At 38.3% G+C, this 25,390-nt stretch overlaps 1 protein-coding gene across 3 annotated transcripts in view; it reads right to left on the bottom strand.

Moving 5' to 3' along the window:
* Nucleotides 1-17,027, bottom strand: part of bahcc1b (BAH domain and coiled-coil containing 1b) — an 86,644-nt gene extending 69,617 nt beyond the window's left edge. The window contains exons 1-2 of one of the 3 annotated variants that reach the window (XM_056770926.1): nucleotides 16,894-17,027; nucleotides 7,090-7,417 (exon numbers count right to left, since the gene is read on the bottom strand). In XM_056770926.1, the coding sequence (XP_056626904.1) occupies nucleotides 7,090-7,261 (172 nt within the window). In that variant the 5' untranslated portion in view covers nucleotides 7,262-7,417; nucleotides 16,894-17,027. Of the gene's footprint in view, nucleotides 1-7,089; nucleotides 7,418-9,517; nucleotides 9,700-15,904; nucleotides 16,207-16,893 lie in introns of those variants that run through there. The other 2 variants (XM_056770923.1, XM_056770925.1) reach the window with 2 other exon arrangements.
* Between the last annotated feature and the right edge of the window lie 8,363 nt (nucleotides 17,028-25,390).

The following is a 25,390-nucleotide window of genomic DNA, read 5'->3' as shown; positions in this document are numbered from 1 at the left end:
TGTGTCCTAATTGGGAGGACTGTGACCGCAGAGGTGTCCTGACTAGCGCTGCATCAATAGTACACCTGATCATAGATCGGCTGCATAGGCTGGAATAGATCAAAAAAAGCCGCCAACAAAGCCTCATTGCATTTGTCTATGTAGTCTGGTATTAAATCGGTGCGTTTTGGGGCAGAGGGAGAACTCTTTCAGATTATTGGTATGAAACCCGCATGTTTTGACAAGTCGCAGAATTTGACTCGTGGGAGGAACCCGTCTGAGAATTTGTGTGGTCAAATAAGGCTTCGTTTTTCTGCCTTTTCCGAGTAAAAACAGCGAGGCCAGAGTCCAGAAATAGAACGGAGGCTATTATGGGATGCATGGAAGGCTGGCTCTGTGTTCAGGCATGACTGTGTGGTCACGGCGGTCACGGCAACTGTCTTTCCCCACAGCTAACCAACCTCCTGCCGAGTCTGAGAAACACTAATCAGAACCAGAGAGAGAGAGAGATAGACGGAGACTGAGGGAGCAAGACAAAAAACAAGCAAGTTCCTGCCTAGAAAAAAATCAGGAAGACGATTAGGGATGGATGAAAGTGAGCAAGGAAATCTCAACAAGCAATCAAAGCACGGGCCAAAGACAAAGGAGATGCGTCAACCGTAGTTTTGTTTTAATCGGGGAACATGAAAATATTCAGACGTGCGACTCGTAAGCAACAAGTCCCTCTCGAATTAAAGCCACCGCTATAACGAGAGAGACGAGAAGAGTGGCTAGAAGAGAGATAGCGTCTGTCCCTTGAGACTGATTAATATTGAATTCCTGATGCTAATCTTTGTTTTGTGCCTTTTTTCTTTACTGGTGTGGAAGCCGAAGCATCTTTAAAAAGCATGCGCTATGTATATTTAATGAAGGCTCGGCATACATTCGGAGCGCTAGTCTTGCTGTGTGGCATCTTACCCAGATCACATGCTCCAAACATTGCAATATCTGGCACGGCCTTTTTAACAATCGTACGTATTGTGAGATCAAATTTGTTTGACGATATCTTTAAGATGTATAAAAAACTCGGATAACACCGATTCTCACTGATCTCTGACTGAGAACTTATTCCTGCGTGGGTTTGGGTGGGTGTACACTCAGTATATACAGGTGTAAAATGCAAACGCAGCAAGAAACTTTTGATGATATCATGTGATGATATCTGTATCTGAGGGTGATGAGCTCAGCATAATGGTAAACCTAAGGGTGCCAATGAGGGACATCTGACCCTGTGAAGGACACGTAGCTTGATTGATTATTGATCGCAGGATGCACACAAACACACGCATGCACTAATATAAACAATGTTACAATACTGCAGATGTAAAAATCATTTTGAACACAAAGACACAAACGCATTTCAAAACAAGCAAGTTCCGTTTCTTCTAGTATTCACAGTGAGGATCATGCAGTGTACCACGGGCTGAGTGGGTCTGTTTTTTCAGCCTATTTAAAATGTAATTTCTCTCCCACTATCAGACATCAAAGCCAATGCGGTGAGCTTTTATTTTCTAAGCCAAATCCCAAAATTGTTTCTGATTTAAAAAAGCTGGCTGCAGGCCGAGTCAAAGTTTGGACTCAATAATGACGGACGGCGGTGCAAGAGATGCTGCGAGCCAGAGAGAGAGAGAGAGAGAGAGAGAGAGAGAGAGAGAGAGAGAGAGAGAGAGAGTCCCCACATGGTTCAAATATGTTGTTGTGGCTGAGCCCATCAGTTGAGGTGTCACAGTGAAAAGAAGTCGGCTAAAAGAAGTGGTTCTCAAACTTTTTTGTTGTAAGGCGCCGTTTGTGTAGAGTGCATTGCTTTGCAGCCCCCTAAAAAAAAACGTAGAATCTTTAACTTATATTTTTAATTAAACCAAAATCTATTTCTGTTTTACAATTCTGGAACATCAATACTTTTGGTTATTTTGATCAGTTTCTATATTTCATATAATGCCACAAAAACTGTGCCCCCCCTGGATCCATCTTGGGGCACCCATTTTAAAACCACTGGCTTAAAAGATGTATCCAAAAAAACAAGGCCAGCATACACACACGCTATGAAAAGTACACTCTGCATAACTTTATACAGTGTATATTGTAAAAAATGTTTAATTCAAATTTAGATAGAACTAATCACACAACTGTTCAACAATACAATTTCGTTGAAAATAAAACAAGAACCTACGGAGCACTTTAAATCTGACAGCATAAACCAATTTTCACGTCTAAATTTGAACCTTTACTCATTCCAGAAAATAAACAATCAAGCAACTAAAGAAAACCTGTCAGGATGAGTAAGAGCAAAAATGAAGACACTCACAAAAAACTATTAAAATATGAAAGAGAAAAAACTGCTGGGTGTTAAACTGATGAAATCCAAATGGTAATGTTGACAAGTCAGGAGGCTATTTTCTTGTGAACATGTTAGCCAGTAGGAAACAGAGAAGAAAGAAGAGGAGGAGATTGAGAAATGGAGGGGGATAGAGAGAGAAAGAGAGAGGGAGGGAGAGAGAGAGAGAGAGAGAGAGAGAGGGGGGGGGTCTGACAGCAGTATAAATGAGCTCTGTAGCTCATGGCGCCCCAGAGTACTGCCTCATTGTTGTGCTGATCCAATGCACAGCAGATGAACTCAGGGTTTAAAAGTTGAACTGCGTGTATGTGTGCAAATGTCTGTGTCTGACCCGTGTTTTCTTGCATCCTTTATGAAGAAGGTTAGCTTCAGTTTGCTTGTGTGCAAATGTGTGTGTGTATACTTTGGAGATGGAACGGTCAGTACATTAAAACGTAAAAATACATAATATATTTTTTTAAATATGAAACATACAATTTATAAATAAAATGCATTAAAAGCATTTTTGAGGCAGGGGGTCCGTGTGCTCATGCATGATTACATCTGTGTCTGCCTGTCGAGGAAGTGTGTTATATACTCTCGCTTCCTCATCCAAACCCTCCTGTTTTGCATTAAATCTTTAGTAAACTGTTTTTGTTTGCCAATGTCTTGTGCGCTTGTCAGCATAAAACAAGCAGATTAATTAAACAGTATAAACATAGATTTAAAAAACAATGCATCCCATGCTTTGAGAAGAATGCAGGTAGACGTATGTTCAACGTCTTTGGAAAGCACCGCGCGGCCCCTCGTGAGGGATCTTATGACGCTGTGCCTTTGGGAGACGCAGGCCTGATCAATAGTCACAGGATAGAAAGTGATGATATTCTGCTAGCCACTGCGGGTGATACATATTTTATAGAACCACATAAGAAGGTGTACGTATCAAATATTAATAAATGATTTTCTGCCGGCATTAATGACGTGTAGATGTATTGTTTGGGGGCGACCGTGATGGGTGCAGCCGGGCCGAGCCGCTTGGACTCTCTCAGTCTACTGAGGCACATCAAACAGTGAAAGAAGAGACTGTGGGGTGTAGGGGGGGGGGGAATTATGCCACTACTGCCAACGAGGCTATGCTGAATCACACACACACATAGCGTCGTACACTCGCACACAGCACTCAGCTGGCAGGCATAGTGAGTGGCGATGGAACACGCCAGGCTCTGTGCTACCAAGCAGAGGTAATTGGGCCAGATTACCAACCAGGTGGAAACATTCAGCGGCCCCTTTTCCTCTTCATTCCTCTTCTCTCTCTCTTTTAGTGACTTTTTTCTGTACATATTTTCGCCTATTTTGGAGCAGCAAAACACGTGCCATTTAGGGACAGGTCCGAGATCAGCTGCTCTATAACCAGTTACTGAATCAGTAACTCCAACAGAAAAACTTTTTATGATGGACTTTATCAATTCAGCATTTATGAAGACAAGCAATGCACTAGATGTCAGTGCTGATATAAGAGAGAGAGAAAAAGTAAAAGAGAGGAAGAAAGATAGATAGATAGATAAACGCTAACTAGACTCAAGCAAGTGTACCGCACTAATTTGAACTACAAGCCCTATCAAAGGCGAATGGCCCGAGGGCAGCAGCACCTCTTTGCTGAGCTGAGCTACACCACAGATGAACAAGAGGACGAGTGGACGGGGAGGGTGAGACAGGTTTGAATCAACAGTGGCGCAAACACAGCATTGTTAAATCAGGACTCAAGGCACATAGAGGAGAGAGAGAGGAAATAGTGATATGAAAGAAAGCCGACCAAGTCTTGACAGGGCAGACCACTGCCTTCTCAGAAACATGATTGTTACAGCACAAACATTGTGAAGGGAACAAATAACTCTCTGTAACGCTGAAGTTGGGGCCAAACGGCCACATGATGTCTGTGACGGACAGTTTCCCACCTAATGCACTGTAACTGAAAACATCCTTTTTTAATCTCTCGCTTTATAGATCTATATGTATTTTTTCGACTCAAATAGCAGTACTGGTTCCAAGAGTATACGCAGAATGAATTTCTTATTGATTTACACACACATTCAGGGCCTTTTAAACATTCTTCTCACCCTGCATGTCTCCACTTTAGGGATATTTGACTCAATGTTTGAGTGAGTCTGTGTTGGTGTGTGTTTGGGGCAATAGGTTTGTGGCAAAAGTGTGAAAGCAGGTGTGGGTGTGTGATCGCTATAAAAGTATGACATGTTTAAATATAATTTTTTTCTCAAAAAGGCCAAAAGAAGAAAAGCTTCCTTTCCTTGCGTGTTTCTGGTGACAGGTCACGATCATTTAATTTGTTCATATTTTACCTTTAATCAAATTGGATTATTTATTTCAATTTCTTTAGTTTTACTTCATGTAGTAGGACAACATATTTTAGATTAGGATATATCAGGCCATTTTAAAAAAGGTCAACACAGTACTTATGTTATTTGGTTTAGCATTTTAAAATTAACAAACATATATATAATATTTACCATTGCAAAATGTGAAGAGAAATAAAATATTGCAGAATAAAAAGGAAATATATCTAATTTAAAATCTTAGTATATGATGTAAAATAATACACGGTATATCAGCTCACAGTACCTGGTCTGTATGAGCAGATCAGACACCTGTGTTGATTAAAAAAACCACAGCGGAAGAACTAGAAATTGATACGCGCGCACACACATACTGCCTCTCTCTATCACACACACGCATATACACAAATAATGATGCACCTGTATGGCAAGAGCTGGCGTCCGCCTTCAGGCATACGTTACAGACATCTGCTGAGGATATGGAAGAAAGAAAAGAGTGTGTGGGGGAAAGAAAAAAGAAGAGAAGAGAAGAAAAGAAAAGAAAGGGAGATCCTACTGTACGCATCATCACCGCGCGCTGCCGGAGCCGCATTTGATGTGCACGCGAGACCGGAGCAGCACTACCGGCGGTGCCGCTCAAATTCAGCTCAACAACAGTCGTCGAAGAGAAAGACGAGATTCAATACATTAGTGATGAAAAATACTGATGAGACGATGAACATTTGACCGAAAGCATATATAAAACAATAACTTGTCTGTTTTTATCGACACGACTTTGTTATTAGTCCTTACGGTTTTGTGTGAGTTTATTTGACGTGGTTATTTAATTAATTAAATATACTTTAGGAAGATTGTGTAAGTGAAGCTAAAGAGGCGTCAAACCAGAAAGACAGTCGCCGACGACCACATCAAGTACATTCAGCGCGCGCCGAGCACAATCGGGGTATGCGCTCTGAAAGATATCCCTCCTGCAAAATATTTTAGTATTAAATCCAGCGGATGTCAAACTTCAATTTAAGATCAACTATACTTTGAATAAAGCAAAAAATGTAGTTTAAGAAGAATGTCAACTGATTAAGATGAATGGTATGTGACAACAAAATTATTGGAATTGACCTCAAATAAATATTTAGTAACGTGAACGTAAAATCAGCACTTTCAGTATGAATGGACTTATAAAGTCTACATATAAAAGTGCAAGCAAATTGTATAAAAGAAGAGGAAAAAAAACATTTTAAATGCTTACATTTGAAACAACGACGAGGAAAACATGTTAATTTATTGTTTAGAACTACTGACATATCCTATATAACTTGCTGAGAACATCGCCTATAAAGCAACACGTCAGCCAAAAAAGTGTCTATCTGAACCTTTTGAAACGTTTAGAGAATTACAACAATGCTCACTCGTGTATAAATAATGACGTTTTAACGCACAAAAAAATACATAGAAAATAACACGATCCATACATTTCTGCATGAAAGCGAGAACGTTTAGCATGCCGAGCCTGACGCATTCATGGGAATTCTGAAGTGCACATATACGATCTTATATCCCATTAAGAACCAAAATGTAATGTGTACCTCTATCCTAAAGGTATTTTGAATGCAGGCGACACTTGTTAAATCGAATGCATGCCCTGTCAACTCATTCGCACCCCGTCACATCTACGCTCAATATAGAAACTGGATTTTCTGGTATTACATACGCATCTTTTAGCAAATACACATACGCAGACACACACAAACAGAGCAACTGACCCTTATCTTGGACATTTCTCAGAGAAGCGCGCCGCAGACCCACACACCAAACCTTGCGTTATTAACTTAAAGTAGTTGTGGCAGCAAAACACTCAAATATGCCCCATAATAATTAACAGATAAACGCAAGTCATTATTCTGCAAAAGACACTACAAAACAGGTTTTTTTAAGTAAAGCTAACCTACACATTTAAACGAGTGCGAAACAAAGAACGTACCCATCCATAAAGTAGGCTAACGCGCAGGCGTCCTCACCTCAATAGTTTATAAATAACACGTGTACGTAAATCATCACAACAAATCCATTTAAAGACGTTAATTTAAAGTGACCTTCTATCTACCCTGTAAAAGTTTTAAAATCATATTCTTGCTTCGCTTTCATAAGAAACGAGTTGCTCTAAACAAGACGACAATCCCCCCCTGCAGCTCGTGTTACAACACAGTTAAATACACGTTAGAATTAATAATATAAAATCCGTTTAAATAGCTTGTTTTCAGAAAATTAACTGTACAATAAAGGCGCATGGGCATGCTTGCAAATCTAGTTGTGAAGTTGAGACTTCAAAGGAACATTCATTTGATTCTTGCTTAAAGTATGTTTTAACGCGTAATTTAACCACCGGACAGCACATAACATAGCACTTACCTGAATGTGGAGGCATCGGTATGTGCGAGGTGTAATATTTCCCAGGCTGGAAGTGACCGGGATGCTGCACTGTCGTATGCCCGGTAGGAGTGATCCTCGAGGCGGCTCTGTGAACCAGCGCGCCTCGCTCTGCCAGAAGGTGCGGCGGAGGGGCGAAATCCCGGCCTTCCATCCTGATAAAAAACGATAAATCCGAAATCCAGAGCGGGAAAACAAGAGCACCGAACGCCGCCCAGATGTTATAATCCCGTTAAGAGTTTCTCCTACGTCTTGCATTCAGCACAGTTTTGGCGTTGACAGCCAAAAAAGTATGTCCGAGTCATTTTTTCTGCAACACACAAAAAAATTAGTTGTAGTTTCAATTACAAACCAGTAACGCAAGTGTGGTGCAAATCCAAAAGATCGTATCATCTTAGTATCCTTTAGATGTGCAATGGTAATCCTTCATTGAAAACACCAACACGGTGTTATAGTCCATTGCTGCGCCTGCGAATGCTGCCTAAACAAATTCTGCGCTCTTTTCTCCCATCTCACCACAATTGAGCGAGCATGCAGCACACCTCCACATTTACACACAAGACTCACTCACTGCAGGCTGTAGACCATTCACACAGAGATGCCAGGATCAATACAATTTTACCGTATCTTTACGCCTACATGGAAAACCAAGGACGTTTTGAACGAAAATAAAATAGAGGGAGCTAAATCAGTAGTTCTGTATTTCATTAACAGGGATGCAAAACACCAGATAATCTATAGCCTAGTTTACGTGTAGCACTGCTGCTTTTATCAGAAACACAATTTTCTACATGTTATTTTATATGATGTGGTGCACTTTGACATTGATTAACATTTAACTGCTACGTTCATCGCAACTCTGTAGTGTTTGAATATGAGGGTGACAGCATAAAGATGATGGAGTCTTAGTCTATATAACCAAATTTGGCCTCGAGTCCTTATGTTTTCCGAATCACGAACAAGCGAAATATAGTATCATCATATGATGGTGGAAATGCAAAATCTTGTCATGGTAAAGTGGTGCATGTTGAATATATTACTTTTATGTATTAGATGCTCTTTTTCAAAAACGTCAAATAAACAGGCCTACGTGTAATACTTTTCGTTACTCACTGCAAATCCAATCCAATCAGAAACTAAAAAAAATTTAAGCACTTGATCGATTTGTTAAGAGTACATTATCACAATATATCACAGATAAGAAAACAAAGACATTTCGAACGAGTTTGAATCTCCAGCTGTGCTTTACATTTATTCTTACTTACATACTAAATTAACGACATAAAAGTCATATATTATGACATTTAACGTTTAAAACTAAGGAAATCTCTATGTTAAAAAAGCACTGGTGAACGAGCACTTAAAACACTGGAAGTTCCTAATTTGGAGTGTGATGATGATAGCAGTGCCAAAATCCTGTCGCTCTTCTGCTTACACTAAACAAAAAAAAGAGAATATCAAATATTTAGCTAAATTACATGTCAATAATTTGTAATTGATCTCCCTAAAATGTAAATAAATTGCTAAAATAAAAAGGACAAGCTCTCTGAAGCAAACAATTAAATGTAGTGCACCATTTTTGCGCTGACAAAGGACGTTTTCACTGAACGTGTATCATTTTCGTGACATCATGTGAAGAAATTGACCAGAAATATGAATGCTTTTAATATTTGAACGCAACAACCTCCCACTATTAACCAAAACCGAACTTTTAACATTTATGGGAATCTGAAACCTATTAATTTTGGCTCGGAGGACTGATGGGGGTGAGGTGGAGCGCATGACAGAACAGGTTCCATTAATAATCATTTTAGTCGTAGGAAATGTCCATAAAAGCTCCGATAAAAACAGTTAAATGTATAACTCACAATTTTATTACAACGCATTTTGAATGTTTCTTTAAAAAAATGAAATGTGGTTAACAACCCAGTAGGCAGTAATGATTCAATAAAAATTACCAATATCAATTCTACATGTAAATTGTTGATATGTTTAGTACGTATCTACCTTTGTCATCACATAGTATAGCATGTCGTTGACAATGCATGTCGAATTTAGTCCTTCAAAGATTTTTTCCGTCACACATGTATTTTATCATCTAGCCTATTAATCAATTAGTCATTAAGGTCTTCGCTGTAAATAAAATTGTTAGCAATCCTCTTTTATTGTAATTAATAAAATATTTCAGCAGTAATTTATCAGTACGCAAATCTCTTCACTAGGTATTTTTATTATTGTTATTGGTCCATAGAACAATAGAGACGAACGCAAATAAATTGATCTTTCTTTTTCACTCCGCCTCAGTAATTTTGTATAACGCCAGATGCTCTTAAAAAAAGGTAAGAACAGCTCTTGAAGTTGTTTATTATTGCACCCAAATACATGTATACAATATAAGCGAATTACTTACTGGTAAGTTATTCCTTTGCAAAATAATAAATGGTTTAAAAAACACAATATAAAAACAGGTAAAAGAGATCAGAAGCAAAATAAAAACATGTGGAAATGGTTACATCCTAGCGTCTGCTGATAGCAGTGCGTGTGCAGTGCAGAAGTTCGGAGATGCACCGTAGTAGTAAGAGCTTCTGCTGAATCGAGCCCTGTACAAGGAGTCACAGGCTCTTTCCTAAATCTGCTAGTGCCACTCAATGAGAAGAGGGGGCGGTGACAGGGGGAGCAGTCGCGCTCATTGGTCTAATACCTACATGTCAATAAGCTCGTGCAGAGCGCCCCAGGATAAACAGTGGCTCCGATTGGATAGCGCTCTGAGCCAATGGCGCGTTAGCTGGATCAACTAAACAAAACGGCGGGCGCTTTATTCGAGCTTTCCTGTCTCGCGACGATCATGACCACATGGTTACTTATGCAGCCTGGCGTGCATTTACTTTGATGACATAAAACAAATAGGGAAACGCCTTTTCCAACATTTGAGTTTTCAAACCGACATTAAAGGACAAGCTGTATATGCTGACATAGGCTAATGAATGATTAAAATAAACCACTTTTAACACGTAAATTCTCTGTACTCTTTACTGTATTTTATTATCAAATAAACTGTAGTAAAATGGCGACACGTCTTAACGGTTTAAAAACTCAAGTGAACAAAAAAATGAATTGAATGGATGTCTTACCAGCCTCAAACTCAAAACCATTGCGAGTTATGAAATCATTGTGGTTTTATATATAATATATAAATATATATATTCTAGATGCACGTTGAATTTATCAAGCACCGATTAAATAAACGTTTTATGCCATTACACATAGGAGAGTAATGAACGATCACTTGCAACCGAAACTAAAGTTCATTGGCTAATACAGGGTTAAAAGCTTGGGCCTCGTTCTAAACGCGGTTTGATTGGTTGGCTTGTTGCCAGAGTGTTGTCAATCATAAAATGTAAACAAGGCTCTGATTGGCTGCTGTCCAGTCCGCACTGGGCTGCCTGAAAAAAGCAATTACTGGCCTTGCGGTCTCAAGGCGGCCCAGAGCTGGATGATGAAAGGAGATAAGGAGGGGCGGTTTCAAGGCCTCCCCTAGGCGAACCTCGTTGGCCCCAAAGCTAAAGGAGAGTCAAGAGTGACTTAATCAAAGGGAATGCGTTAAAAAGGGGGGAAATTACATGTTGTATTAAATTTAAAGTATAGATTCGCGGATTAATATCGCCTAATTCAACAGTAACATGATAATTCGCATACACGGAATCAAATACACCAACGCAGAAGGATACAATTGAAGGGAAAACCTACCAAAGAGTACGTATTGAGATTTTTCACGGTAAAGTTTAGAAACTTTACGGTTTTGATTGCCGTTCCTTGAGACCATTTTTTCTGTGTGTTTTTATAGGTGGTCAACGCTCGCAAAACTAATAAATTTAAAGAAATATCTAGCGGCGATTCATTTCACGATTCAAACGCAAATCAGGAAATCGGGTGAATGACATGGAAATTATTTTGAAATTATAAAAAAAAATATTACATTTGTATTTTTGTATAATGTTGTTTTGTTATGTTTGTACTTGTGAAATGTAATATTTGTATAGGCTTATTAAAGTAATTAATACAAATAAAGTTCACAAATAAAAATTATGGTCATATCTTTACTTACTTGTTGTTGTTGTTTACTATGTAATTGTTTTATTTAAAGTTCATTTTCCTATCTTTGTTATCTCTGTAACTTTAATCAACGAACCTTCACCCACCAGCAAAACCTTCTGCACCATCATATTACAACCTTAAGGGCAACCTCAGTTAGGCCATTGGAAGACCTGTAATCTCACAAACGTGCTCTGCATCGTGTATTGTTTCCATTGTTTATTTTGACAATACATATTGTCTTGTATCTACTCAATAGAAAAATAACTACATACATTTATTAAATGTATGTATATAAATAAATAACAAAATAAATAAATACATGCATGAATGTAGTAGGATACTACAAACTGTTTTTAAAACATAAACAATTATTTTTATAAAAATGTAATTTGTGTAGACTTTAAACTAAATTATATTATAAAAGGTTCAGCAAAGTTATGAATCTGTTATTAAATTTAAGAAAAAAAATATTAAATTCTTATAACTTGTGATTACGATGTACAAGTAGGCTATGACCTGTCCAGACAGAAATAAAAACACAAACTGAGAGAACGCGTAAAAGGGCCAGTCCTGCAAAAATGTATCAATGAAGAGACTCAAAAGAAAAAAGAAATCTCAGCCTCAGAAGTGTGAAATTTGCAAACGACCCATAAGCAGAAGCCCTTAATATGACTAAGTACCCAGTTGTTGTTTTAACCAACTCTGCAGTACATAGGGTGCGATATGCCCTACCACCGACCCTCTTGTCCAAAAAAATGCTGCCTGGAAAAAAGCAATAACATTGCGGCAATAAAAAAATCTCTTCTGCAATATACAAAGAGGTGCAGCGCTTTAAGCAGATATCGGCACTTAATTTATTTAGTGTCAAGAAAGACTCTTTTATTGTTGGGTTTTTATTGGTTCCTTTTCGCAACTTGAAAGGTGGGGGTGGGGTACATTTTTAGTGGTGTACGGATAACACACACACAAGCAGCTAATGCAAACACGCATTTAACACACAAGCATAGGCCGTTTCGTTCACTCTCTTTTAACCATAAATACAACCTTGCATATACATAAACACTTAGGCCTATACTTCAATACAAACACTGGGTCTCTACCTAGGCCTATCTGTCACACACACAACATACACGCGCAATCTCCTTCGCTCCCCACGCGCTCACTTCCATTCTTTTTTCTTTCTTTCTTTCTCTCACACACACACACGCACGCACAAACAGACACACACTGTCCATGTGCCAGCGCGAGCTGCCCCACTGTGGGACGCGGGGATAATTAATGCGGAGTGACTGATTGCTCTCGAAACAGACCAGTCCCGTGAACGGCATTGTCCGTGATCAATGAAGCGTCTCTGATTGACACTTTCCCTCCATCTTCCAGCCACATTCAAACTACCGGAACGGGGCGTTTGTCACCAGCGTATAGGCCAAGGGTGCGCCGAGACCCAGTTATTGTCAGGCCGAAGTTGCACACCAGCAAGACAGTGCGAGGTCCCTCTGGTCTGCGTTTGGCAAAGAATAATACATACACTGTACGGCTGAATTCAAAGGGCGCACTGATACGAATGTATAAACTGTGCTTTGCCTCTACATGTCTATGTAGGTTTGGGGTATTTTATGTAAGCGTCCGTTGGGCGAATCAGTGCGACAATGCTCTTAAACGCAGGCGATGATGAAGAAGCGTGTTCAGTCAAGACGTGCACTTTTCTCACAATCTAATAATAAGGACTTATTCACTCAGGAGCAGCCGGGCAAAGAGATCGAAAATGATTTTAAAAAATCATCTATTGTTTGAATTTTAAAAAAATATAATATTCAATACACTGACGGTACATTATTGCGTCAATTGACAAGCACGTTCACAGAAACGCCTTTAAAATGTCTTCCACGTGTAAAGAAGTCAATACATATGTAATGGGTTGCATTTTGTTGCATTTAAAGCGAACAATTTTGACTATAAAAAATGTAATGGGACAATTTGAGTATAAAAAGTATTTTACTCTCGTACGTTGATTTAGTGACCTCTCCTCTCATTTTGATGGAACCTTGTTCCATATACAAAAGACTGTTGGAACCATGATTAGACCCCCTTGGAAAAATATTACAAACACCACAATTGCAAAACTTTATTAGACCCTTTTGTGAAATGATGTGGGCCTCTGTTAACTGTTGGGCAAGTTGTATGTTAGTTGTCTCACAGCCCGTCTCAACGTCTAGTGGGTTTCAGTCAAAAGCGGGACGTGTAGTACACACCAACACAGCCAGCACTATATAATCTGGTCTAACGTGTTATATCCATACACTGAACCTAAAATATGATCTTGCATTTTACTTGTGTGTGTAAGTGCGGGTTCGTTGGCAAACGATGCGTTATTTTTATCGATGCCCACATTTCGCAACAAGGAACTTGCTTTATGAAATGACGAACTGATAAGACTAAAATTAATATTGTAAACTCCCCATATGGGACAGTTGATTGTCATCTCTTGTACACGACGGGTTAATAATATAGGCACAGCTGTGGCTTGCATCCTCATAAACGAGAGTTGTTGACTTTTAACTGAAACGACGAGGATACGCTGGAAAATGTAAATGTAGCCATATGATGAAAAAGTGTCGATCAAACTTACAGTTTAAGGCGGGAGGGCCCGAGGAAAGTTGTGAATGACAAAAACACATCTCCAACCAGCTGCTCTTTATAAATTCCAGGGAATGGCGTTATCGATAGAAAAAGCCCATCTGTGTCTAATTAAGAGAAGTACTGCTTCACCCCCATAAATGGCACAAACCTACCTCATTACGACCTGTTTTATTGTAAAAGCTAGAAGTCAAACTAGAGAGGTAAATAAGTGTAACAAAAAACTTAAACTACGTGGATGCTATTAATAAACAATTAAAAACTTTTTGCAATTATACCTTGCAAACATTTTAAGAATACAGATAATATGGAAACTGCGATAATTGTTATTTAAGTTGGTGCCATGACAATAGCGGCACTGAAAATATTGGGATGTTTTATCCATATTTGACTTTTGTCTTGAAACAACACACAATTTTTCCTAGTGGGTTTATTCTATGCTGTGTTGGATTTATTATATACACCGACTCTTGACATTTTCAATTATGATAAATAAGAAACTTATAGCTGGCCCCACAGTGCTTCATTAATGAGTCTTAAAATGCCTCCCTGTATATTCTTTTATATTCATAAAATTGTCTTTTGTGAAGCTTTATCTCCCAAACATGAACGTGAGTAAAGAAATGGAAAATTAATCGGATGAGTGGACTAATTACACGTTACCAACATGTCACTAGAAAATTAGTGACTAATATTGTTAATACCTTTTGCAAATCGTTGCATTTTATCGTCGTTCAAGTCGTCAAGAGAACTGTTACTCGTGATCAGAGATGACCATAAGCTAATGCTCACAACTATCATTAATCTATGACAAAACGTAAAAGAAATAAAACTTGAAATTTTGCAAAAGGCAGTCATTTCTACTCCACTTCATTATTCTTAGATTAGGACCCTGTATATGAAGATTCCAATAAATCCTTAAGGGGTTGCGTCTAAATGCTTTTAAATGATTGTCAGTGTCTTTTCAGTTTTGACAAGGCACACAGTGCTGTCTTGAATATGGCCTACGTGCTTGTATCACAGCATTGTGTGTGTCAGATCCTTACACAGGTATGCAGTAAATGTGTTAGACGTAGTTATCAATCAGCCACACAAGTAAATCTAAGTTTCGGTATCCGTCCGTTAAAGCTTAGGCCCATCCGTGTTGACGTAAGAAAAGCACAAAAAATTGGTTGTATAATTAAACGTATGGTATTACATTTCGTCAATGGTTCAATCCAAACAAACTGCGAAAATAACTGTATATAAACTAGCATTACTACATGTTTCGTAGGACGGCAATAATGTTTTGACCTTACGACCTAGTAGCCGTGTTGAGCAAAGCAATAATACAAAATACTTACCTGAACCTAATTACTTACTGAATTATTAAACGACGAAAAAAGATTTGCAAATTCCGACTATCAAACTAGAAATAGCACATGCTTGTTTAAACTCATGGTCCTGAAATGTTAATAAAACTACTACGACTTTGCATATGTACGCAAACTTTTTATTGAGTTCAACTCATCAATCGTATCGTTATGTTTTCTATTTTCTGCGAATTAGAAAACTTGAATTTGTTGTGAAGAAAAATATTTGAGAGTCTGAGGCAAACAATGATAAAAGTAAGCACAATGAAATATTCAGTCAAAAGGTAACAGGCTGTTTTTATATGTGGTGTACCTCAAAACCTTAAAGATATGATAAAATCTTTGAGCTATAATAAAGTAATGTCCATGCATAATTCCGGTATGAAATGTATAAAAATGCATGTAGCCTAGATATAATTTTGAAACACTAAATTGAAAGCCAAAGCAAAACGAGTTTGTCTGGATTTGGGAAAAAATAGCTATAAAAGTCACCGTTTCACTGACCGAGCGATGTAAATCGGACATAAACGTGTATTTTGATGTCAAGAACAACCTTGCGTTAGGCCGCTATTAATTTCTGACAACCCATATATCTTGTGCATAAAGGACACAAACAAACGAGTAAACATGTCGAGCCTGTCCTTAGTAGCCTACTTCTGCAGAAGTCTTGCTGGATGTGATAAATCAAAAACAGATTAGCAGAAAACACATACCTATAAAAAGGATAGTCCATCCGGACGGCAAATATTTTTGAACGAGGACTGTGTATCGATTTATGCAAAAACGGGCAAAATGTCTCAGTGAAAACGCATTCTGTCGTGTAGTCTTCAATTCTCAAAAAAAAATCCTAAAGCTGTAAAAAACAGTAATTATTAAATTTACCACACTTGCGATTTATTCCGCTAAGAAAAGAAAACTCTCTAAAGCCTTTCGCCTAAATACTCAAAGATGACTTGCTGTTTGGCTCTCGTTGGATATCTATCTGAAGGTACGAAGCAAATCCATCCGAATAGAGCCAACTGCTTCCTCGAGCCTCTATAATCACAAATTTATGGCTGGATGACGCGTCCTCTTCTCCCACAATGGAGCTCAGTGACATTAAACAGAAAATTGATGGAGAGACGAATGAAATTTAATCTGCTTTCATATCCAGACCATCGCATTTTGCCTCATTTAATTAGGGGAGAGGGCACGTGTCTCGCGCCCAACTCTTTAACACACATTGCACAATTCTACTTTTTCGCATGTTTGGGATCATGGAAAACGACTCCATTCTCCGCGTCGTGGAGACATTGGATCTTCTTGATCAGGACGTGTGCACCATACTGGACTTTCCCACGTGGTTTTATAAAGAATCTCCGCAAGTAAACTAAATTCAACCCGTTTTATTTTGCATCGTAACGTTTTTGAAATGTTTTCTTGCAGACCAGAGGATCGCGATCGCTGCGACTGCACGTTTCAAAACACGATAAGCTATTGTAACGCTTCTGTTTCTTAACGTAAATTTGTGTTGTAAAGCGATACATGGGTTCCTCAATGTTGACACAATGTTACGATGGCAGTTCCCTATCGCGGTGCAATGCATTTGTTCAGTTCAAGTCTACGAACAGAGAACATGTAGAAGTGGTAAGATCGGTTGCAGAAACAACACAAACACACATTCGCTTCGATAGATTGTTTACTTAAAGAACTACAAATTTACCTTGAAGAAACGGGCAATCCATAACACAAAACACATGCTGTCCTGAAAGAAAAGCAATGCGCTACTTTTACAAACAAGTTAGAGCATAATATGCATGTTTTTTTTACATCCAAAACAGGCTATTTGCTTAAACGCGAGGCGTATTTCCAACTCATCCCTGGAGCAAAAATGCGCCCCCACCTCTACCTTTAAGGTCACGCCCCGGGAGCCGTGACGTCACGCGATTAACGCTTTCGTTCCCGTGAGCATCGCTTGAAAGGATGTTTTTGGTAATGTAGTCAAGGCTTTAGGTGTAAGTATTAGCATTTGATATAATGCCACTTTGCCATGCACTTACAAGTTATATAGGGAAACATTAAAATGGGTAACAAATTTGACTCTACACAGCTCAGCACTTTTAAGGTTTACAGTAAAGCATAAACCTTGCATTATTAGCCATCTGTAAAAAAAAGATTTGTGATGAATCTTTTGTACATTTTGTGCACTTAGGAAGAGGAAAATGTGTTTATAAAAAACATTAATCACTAAAACAAAGGCAAACTTACTCATGTATTTATTAAGTGCATGAAAAGTACAAAAAGGTACTGTACCTAATAGTTTTACTCATCACAGCTGTCACAACTGATTCATCATACACAAAGACACACGCATGCACACACAATTTTCCAGAAAAGCTTACTGCACATCCATTATTAACAGTCAAACTGGTGTCTAAGTTTATTTAGACAGACGTGACAACAGACACAACTACCCATTCTCAGATATGTCTTATGTAGATGCTCACGTACATATATGAATATAACTTCAAAAGGAACCAATCAAGAGGGACAGGAAAAGTCAGTTGCTTAGTTCTGTTTCATAGACACCGACCCGTTACCCCCAAATGACCCTGACTGTATCATTAAAAATAGTGTAACTGGGCTGGCCTGCCTTCAATGACAGATATTATAATCACTTTTTCCTGTTTCGTTGCTGAGTATTCTTATCGAGTTTGTTTTGGATACTACCTTGTTTGTGGCCTAAAGATAGTTTTGTGAAAAGGGTTTGGAAATAGTTCTATCTATTGTCTGCCCTAAGGACTTCAGGGCAGCAAAGACAAGATTAAAGTGACATACCCCAACCACTCCATATTCATGAATGACAGTATTCTGGTACAAACTCTTGGCCTTCTTTTAAAGTCTTATAGTATGATATCTGCGTTAATTAAAATTATAGTATGACATAAGACTTACATGCTTCATATTTTTTCTGTGGAGTCCTGTGGGAATATCTGTGCCAAGTGTCAGATGATGCAAATATGTGGTTTGTCTTAGAAAGCTTAAATGCACATGCGCATCTATTTCTATTGGAATGTAATCTAAGCGGTCCCTCAATACAAAGATTTTTCTTCTCCTCCCCCTAAAAATTATATATTTGATTGAAATCAAATGTTTAAATCTTTTTCAAATGTCATTTAATGTAGTAATTTCGTAGGAAAATAAATTCGCATTCCCATAATTTCACTGGTCCATCACTAAAAAAATGAGATTAACAGAGTATTAAGCACGGTAAAAAAGGCAAATATTACAAAATATTTTGGTAGTTGTAAAAATTAGCCATGGACTCTTCAGTAGAATAAATATGGAGTAAAATAAACTTAAATATGATACATTATGTTTGTGGGTTCGAATCCCTGGGAAGACCTATTGATGTGAAAATGTACAGCTTGAATTCATGGTAAATCGCTTTGGATAAAAGATTCTGCCAAATGGTGTATATGCATACGGGTCAATGCCGTAGTTCTGCTAGAATCTCAGCCAGGCTGTTACATCCACCATAGGGAACAATTGCATTTCGCTTCTTGATGCATATAGGATTACGATCAACAACATGAGTCTAATTATTCAATCACTTCACCATATGTCGACAAACAAAAAGGAGAAGCATTTCAAGCTATCCGTTTCAAGGTACATCAACAAATAGGAAAAAAACAAAGTGAACTTTTGCACTTACTAGAGGCATGATCACAGAGGCACTTAACAATGCTCAACCGTAGTGCTATCGGTTGGCCGAAATTTGAAAGTTTTTTACTATACCCATCGTTATGACTTGGTGAAAAATCCCCTTAGTGCTATGAGAGTAGAAGTGACCTAGCTGGCAGAGATTTTAGCAGAAGTATGTCACCGTCCCGTGTGCATACCCCATTAATAAATGTATAATAATAAAGTAATTCAGTGGCATGTGAGGTCATTTGGAATCCGGGAAAAAAACTTCAAAAGAAATCAAAGCAAACTAAAAAACAATCTGAATAAAACATATAGGTACAATGCACATTCCTTCTTCTGGAACACAATTTGCCTTTGGACAACTTGTCATGTGTTAAGCCCGTATCTTCTTCCCGACTGGAGGAATCACAGTAAACCGGTCTTTGCCTGGTCTAATATAATCACGGGTATAACACTTCAGAAAATAAGTGCCCACCCCGTTTTCAATATGAAACTGTTGACAAACCAACGAATGGAAAACCTTTTAAAAGAGCCATGATGTCTAAAACACAGTCTTTAAATATCACAGCTACACACTGAGTGAGAACTTGATTGAGATAAACCCATGCATTCAAAATGAAAAATCCAAAAGCACCCTGCTGACATTTGCCTAGAGAAGAAAAGTACAGCAATTGTCAAAATCTCATGCACAATCCACAACAGTATAGATTGGGCAGAGGCTGATAGAAATGAGCCACGAGCAGTGCCCATTCTTTCATCTTGAGATCAGAGCTAGAGGTCCGATTTAAACTGTTACATACATATGCATGAAGCATTAGATGTTGTAGAGAGAACAGCAATAGAGAATTGTCTTAAAACATCTAAGGCCTACAAATTCTTCTTTTTTCCGGTTTTTAAAATAAGCTCTTCATTGCAGCTGTTACATACAGCAGCTGGGACGGAAGTACAAGGACAGTATTGTGACCCCCGCTTTGTATGTGACGCATTTGCTTTTTGCCCTGGTTGTTGAAGAAGTGTTCTCCCCACATCTGTAGCGCCATCACGTGGTAGGGCAGGCAGCTCCTGTGACCCCCCAAAGGCCAGGGCTGTTGTCAGGAAGAAGAAAGACAGTTTGTGCGGGCATCAGAACCCAGCTGCAGGGTTGAGGAGTGCCACAGTCATCAAGTGATGGGACTGACCACCCAACAATGAACCATCTCTTTTCCTCTCTCTCCCCACTGTCCCTTGTTCCTACAGTTTTCACATTCTACTGCCTTTTATCAGTTTCTATCTTCAGGCCTTGGGCATCACTTTCTTTTAAAAGATGAGCAGAAAGAACTAAACGACCCTGTGTTCACCCTCTGATATACGCCAAGGTCCCAAGACCACTGCTGATTTGTTTTTATGAGAAGGATGAATAACCGAGTCTATCAGCCACAAAATGGATGTGAAAACTGCTAAGGAAGACTATGAGGGAAGCAGGGAGTGAGAGAACAGAGAGCTTACAAACAATGCTTTGCAACTGAATACCGAAATGTCTGATATTCCTGTGAAGGTCACTTAAAGAGCCAGTTACTTGTATTTCCTAAAATCATCTTTATTACAGTGTGTAACGTAGCTGTCCTTCAATGTTAAAGTCCTGCAAAGTTTTTAATCATAAAAGTCCATGATAAAAACAAAGGTAATGCATCTCAAGATAAAGTCGAATCAGAATCACCAGAACGAGTCTTTATTTTTTCGAAGCTCAGGCCTGTAATTTTCAGACGTCATGATTTAATACATTTGCATAAACCCCTCCTGCCTGCGAAACTCGAACACTCTGACCCGCCCAAAAACACTTCCAGTTTGCGTATTTGCATCCTGTAGAGAAGACGCTGTGTTCTGTTCTGCAAAATCAAGCATGTAGTTGTTTTTACTTCCAGATCTGAAAGATGATGATGTAAAGAACAAGAGGATAAAAATATTTTCCCTACGAATACGAAGTATAATCAAACCTTTTCTCATTGTTTTAACAACTTTTTCTCCAACCTTGGTGAGTATGGGACTTGCTTAATGCTTGTCCATGAAAGATGGGTCTGCACGACTTTATTTGGGCCAATAAACATCTCTGAATCACAACCTGTACATCTGATTAAAAGACGTGGAAGTTATATCTTCTATTGAATGTTCAAAATAGCAAATTTTGTGTATTATATGGTGTACACTTACAGCAGCTAATTCTGTCATATTGAAATAGTTCTGATAATCAGGTGTGAACCAACTTTTGTCATGGATTCATGACAAAGGATGTGGATGGATTTCGTTTGTATGCTGTAATGTTTCTTAACTCAGTCACATTTGCATTGCTACTAACACATTAACGTTACTTTACTGTGCTGGGTTTACTGTTTAGCTGTGGGTCCCTGTGGGATAATTGCTTATATGTAACTTTAAAAACCACAAAGTTTACCTTTAAGCACCAAAATGGATTTTGCATTCATACATTGTACTACGCACTTGTTTTTATTATACACAGACAGAAGAACTTGCTGTGCAATACTGAACTCTGTACAGTTAAAAATATGATTTCTACATCACTTATCCTCTGCAACAGGTGCCCTATTCTGTAGATCCCATTGGCTCTTTTATCACTGGCGGGAACATGAGTGATATTTCATAAAAAAGACTTAAAGGGTGCTCAGACATTGAGTTTTACAAGCTACATCAGCAAACGCCCCCCTTGGCAAAAGCCAATGATGCCGTTACACACATATGCCTGAACACTCCGTATCCTGACTATGTTAGCAGGAAATAAAATTTTAGTACCCCTGGTAGTAATGTACAAGTCATGCAAAGGACCAGGAGACAGTTCTACACACACATATACACAGCAACCACAATCTCACACCTGCACTAACAGAGGTTTCTGCATTTCAGAACAGGCCTAAAAGTCTCAAAAAACGTGCATTCAAAACAGATCTACTGTCTGATTCTAAAACTTCAAATCAAATCCAAAATGCCTCCCCATGCCCCTCTCTGCACGCGCTGCTGTATTCTTTATAGCTTTTAAATGGGTCTCCTTACAGACCACCACAGGGGGTCTGCAGCTTGCTCTGGGGTAAATGACGGCCATGTTGTGTTTATCAGAGTTAAAGCAAGAAAATGAATCCAAAATTCCAAACCTTATTGGCTATTTATTGTACTCTAAAGCTAACATGCAGAAATATGTTTAATACACTGCCTACATGTTTATGAAATCTAAATGGAAATCTAGGCATTGTAAAGATTATTTTGGGGTTTAACACTGTGGTTACCTCAGTTGACACACTCAGGGTGTGAAAACATTATTCAGAAACTGATTTATTGATAAATTAATTTAATTTTAAAGACAAGGCATTGCAACTAATGCATATTTTTAGCTTCGTTCTTTTTAGGATTGAGTAAGCAACCCAAAGGTTGTGGGGTCGGTTCCCAAATGAACATACATAAAAAGCATACCTTAAATCTACTAAGACACCTTAAAGCATCTCTGAAAGGCATAAAAGGGTTAATACATTGAATTATTTTACTAATGGCTGGTTCCTAAATTAATGCATTAGGAAACTGCATTTGATTTAACTCCGCTGTCTGTGGCTGGTAGTAATTCTCACATTCAGGGGGTGCACCAAATGTGCATCAAATGATCAATTGTCATGTAGCTGGTGACAGACGGACTACGAGAAAGGATCAACCCGAAAGTCGAATAATCGCCCCACTACGGAGTTATCCATTAATTCAGGGTTAAAGTCTATTTGCATTTAGACAAAGAGAGATCGTCCATCCATCACCGAGTCGAGGGTACGAAGGAGGGGTAAAATAGTTCTCTTGCAAATAAATCTGTTGCCCTCCGGGGTGCGTTTACATAGGTGTGAACTGCGACTGTTGGAAAGCCTAGAGTAATTCATTTGAAATGCGAAACCTCAACTCCCACAATACTTTTCAAAAAGCCACGGCTCTGCCTTTCGGTAACATTACATAATAACTTACTTTAGTATAATTAGCGATCATTTTCACATTCCACAATAATTAAACAGATACGAAAAAACTGTAGTTTATCTGTACTTTATTCATTTATGTTCCAACCTGAACGTTGACCACATAACTACAGGTTTCTTGGCTGTTAAGCATTAACCAACATATATTTTATTAATGACTTATCATTAAGGTCTAATGCTTTGCGCTATTCAACGTTTATTGCAAAGCAATCATCTAAAAATGGTCTTGGCTTTCCAAAAAGTGACCAAGCAGAACATCAGACCAAGACATAAACTACCACCACGAGCTCTCTCCATTTAAAGGAGTCTGTCCTCATGTTTTAAGGTGGACAGGGTATAAGCTTCAAAGCAGTTCGAGTTGCATTTGACACGAAAAAGATACGTGTCAGGTATATATTCTGCTGCCAAATTTCAGTCTGTTATTGGAGATGCGCGCCCTGATTATTTGTGGACAGGACATGGTATATTGTATAACCGAATTATATTGCTACACGACTCCCTTCTTCCTTCATCTCACAACAACCTCTTGCAACTATGTTCCGACATTATGTTTCATTAGGTCCGAGTAAAATTATGGCACGGTTGGAATGCACAAATACGCCGCAGTTGTTTGCGTCGATCGCGTCTGCTGATCCCCCTTAAATCTACGCTAGTTTGGTGGGAATTCCATGTAACGATTTTTGCGAGGCTGGCCAAGGGCTCCCTCCCGTAGATCTAGCGGGGTTCCCCTCCCCCTCTCCACCTCAGCTGCTGGGTTGGGGAGGGGAGATCCCCTTGCACCACTCTTTCCCAACCCTGCTACCTAAAGGCGCCCGTGAATTTGTGTTAAGAAGAATGGCGCGCCTCCGGTGCTCTTGCGCGCTGTTGAAATGGATGATGCCAGAGTCACAGTGGAAGATATGCATCTGGGGATATGCAGCATGTAATGTCATGAGTTTCTTTGATGCTTTAAGGTCGTTGTTGTGGAATACAGCACTAAGGAAGAGGACTACATCGTGCGTGTGGAACAGAGGAAGGGCTACATAGCATATTGCACAGTCTAGCCCATTTTTTTGAGCTTTCTAAGGCAATACATTGCAAACGGTGCAGCAAAAACGAACGCTTTAAACCGCGTAGAAAACTCGTGGCATAACGGTTTGGACCCGATTGTCAAGCATCGTGCTCACGGATGTCGACTATTTGTAAATGCTTCCAAACTGCACTATGTGACCAGCTCGAGCCACAGCACTGGTTCGTCATAATGACAAACAAGAGGGTGACGAAATTGGCGCGAGTTTCGAAAGTCGCTCTTCCTTGTTTTCTTTACTAGAGATCTCAGAGTCATAATAGTAAAGATAATCGCGCCAAGTCAAAGAGATTTGAACATTCGACATTTTTTGCTTTCAACCAAATGCGTAATTTTTACGCTGAGGACATACAGCGAATTTCACAGAGGTTGCATTGCCATTAAGGTGGGCTATATATTTTTTATTATTTATTTGACTATAAATACAATTAAAGTTTATAGTCAGAAGAAAATAGATAAATGAATTGAAATTGAAATTGTTCAAATATTTTGTAGTTTATATAGGCTACCCAAGCTGTAAGGTGGTTTTATTGCTTTAAACAACCCATTTACAGCAAGGCAACATTTAAATTTACAGTGATATGCAGAATAAATCTAGACGAATTATCTGTTATTTTATAAAGATATAAGTCGAATAAATATAACGACTACATTTTTACCTTTTAAATCCACTCGTTACTCGATAACATTAAAAACATTATGATTGTGTTTAGCATTTTATATCATGCCTGATTTACAGTATGATTAACCTATATTTGTTTTTAAACTGTAAAAAATGTTGCCTTAAATATAAGTATAATCAAATCGACAGGACAAGTCAATTCAAGCCACTATCTATTTTAAGAACTGTGATGAAATGCTTTAACTTATTATATTGATAAATTATATTTTGGATTTAAAGTAAAAACATTTTGCATTTGATCACATAAATTTTACATTGTATACTTTTTAATGAAGAAACGACAATGCGAATTTACATTGTTTGAAACTTGTTCTTTTATTTATTTATTTCTATTTTTTACCAAAATCCCCTAAATGTACTTTATTTAACTGCGTTATGTCTTTCATAATTTCATTATATGTACTAATAAATAGTTTTAAAATAACTTTTGTTGTTGGAGTTCTTAATAGCCTAATCCAAAGCATGTTTGTATACTGGAACATTTACATTTGCTTATGTGGTTGACAAATCGCTAACCCAAGAAGTTTCCTCATGTGTGTGTTATTTATCAAGTTGGAACACATTTTTTATGTTAGGCTCCATTTATTGACCTCAGACAAACACAAGGGAAAATCTCTTCACATTATTATTTAATGTGAATAGAAGGCATTTAAATACTGTCGTAGATATGAATCACACTTTTTACCTCTTTTTTCGTCCCAATAAAAGAAAATTCCTTTAATACTAGCTGGATTTTTTTTTACACATTACCTATTTATTCAAACATTCTATA

Source organism: Triplophysa dalaica, chromosome 17 (assembly GCF_015846415.1).
Source record: "Triplophysa dalaica isolate WHDGS20190420 chromosome 17, ASM1584641v1, whole genome shotgun sequence".
Lineage (NCBI taxonomy): Eukaryota > Metazoa > Chordata > Actinopteri > Cypriniformes > Nemacheilidae > Triplophysa > Triplophysa dalaica.
This window is presented reverse-complemented; position numbering and strand designations above follow the sequence as displayed.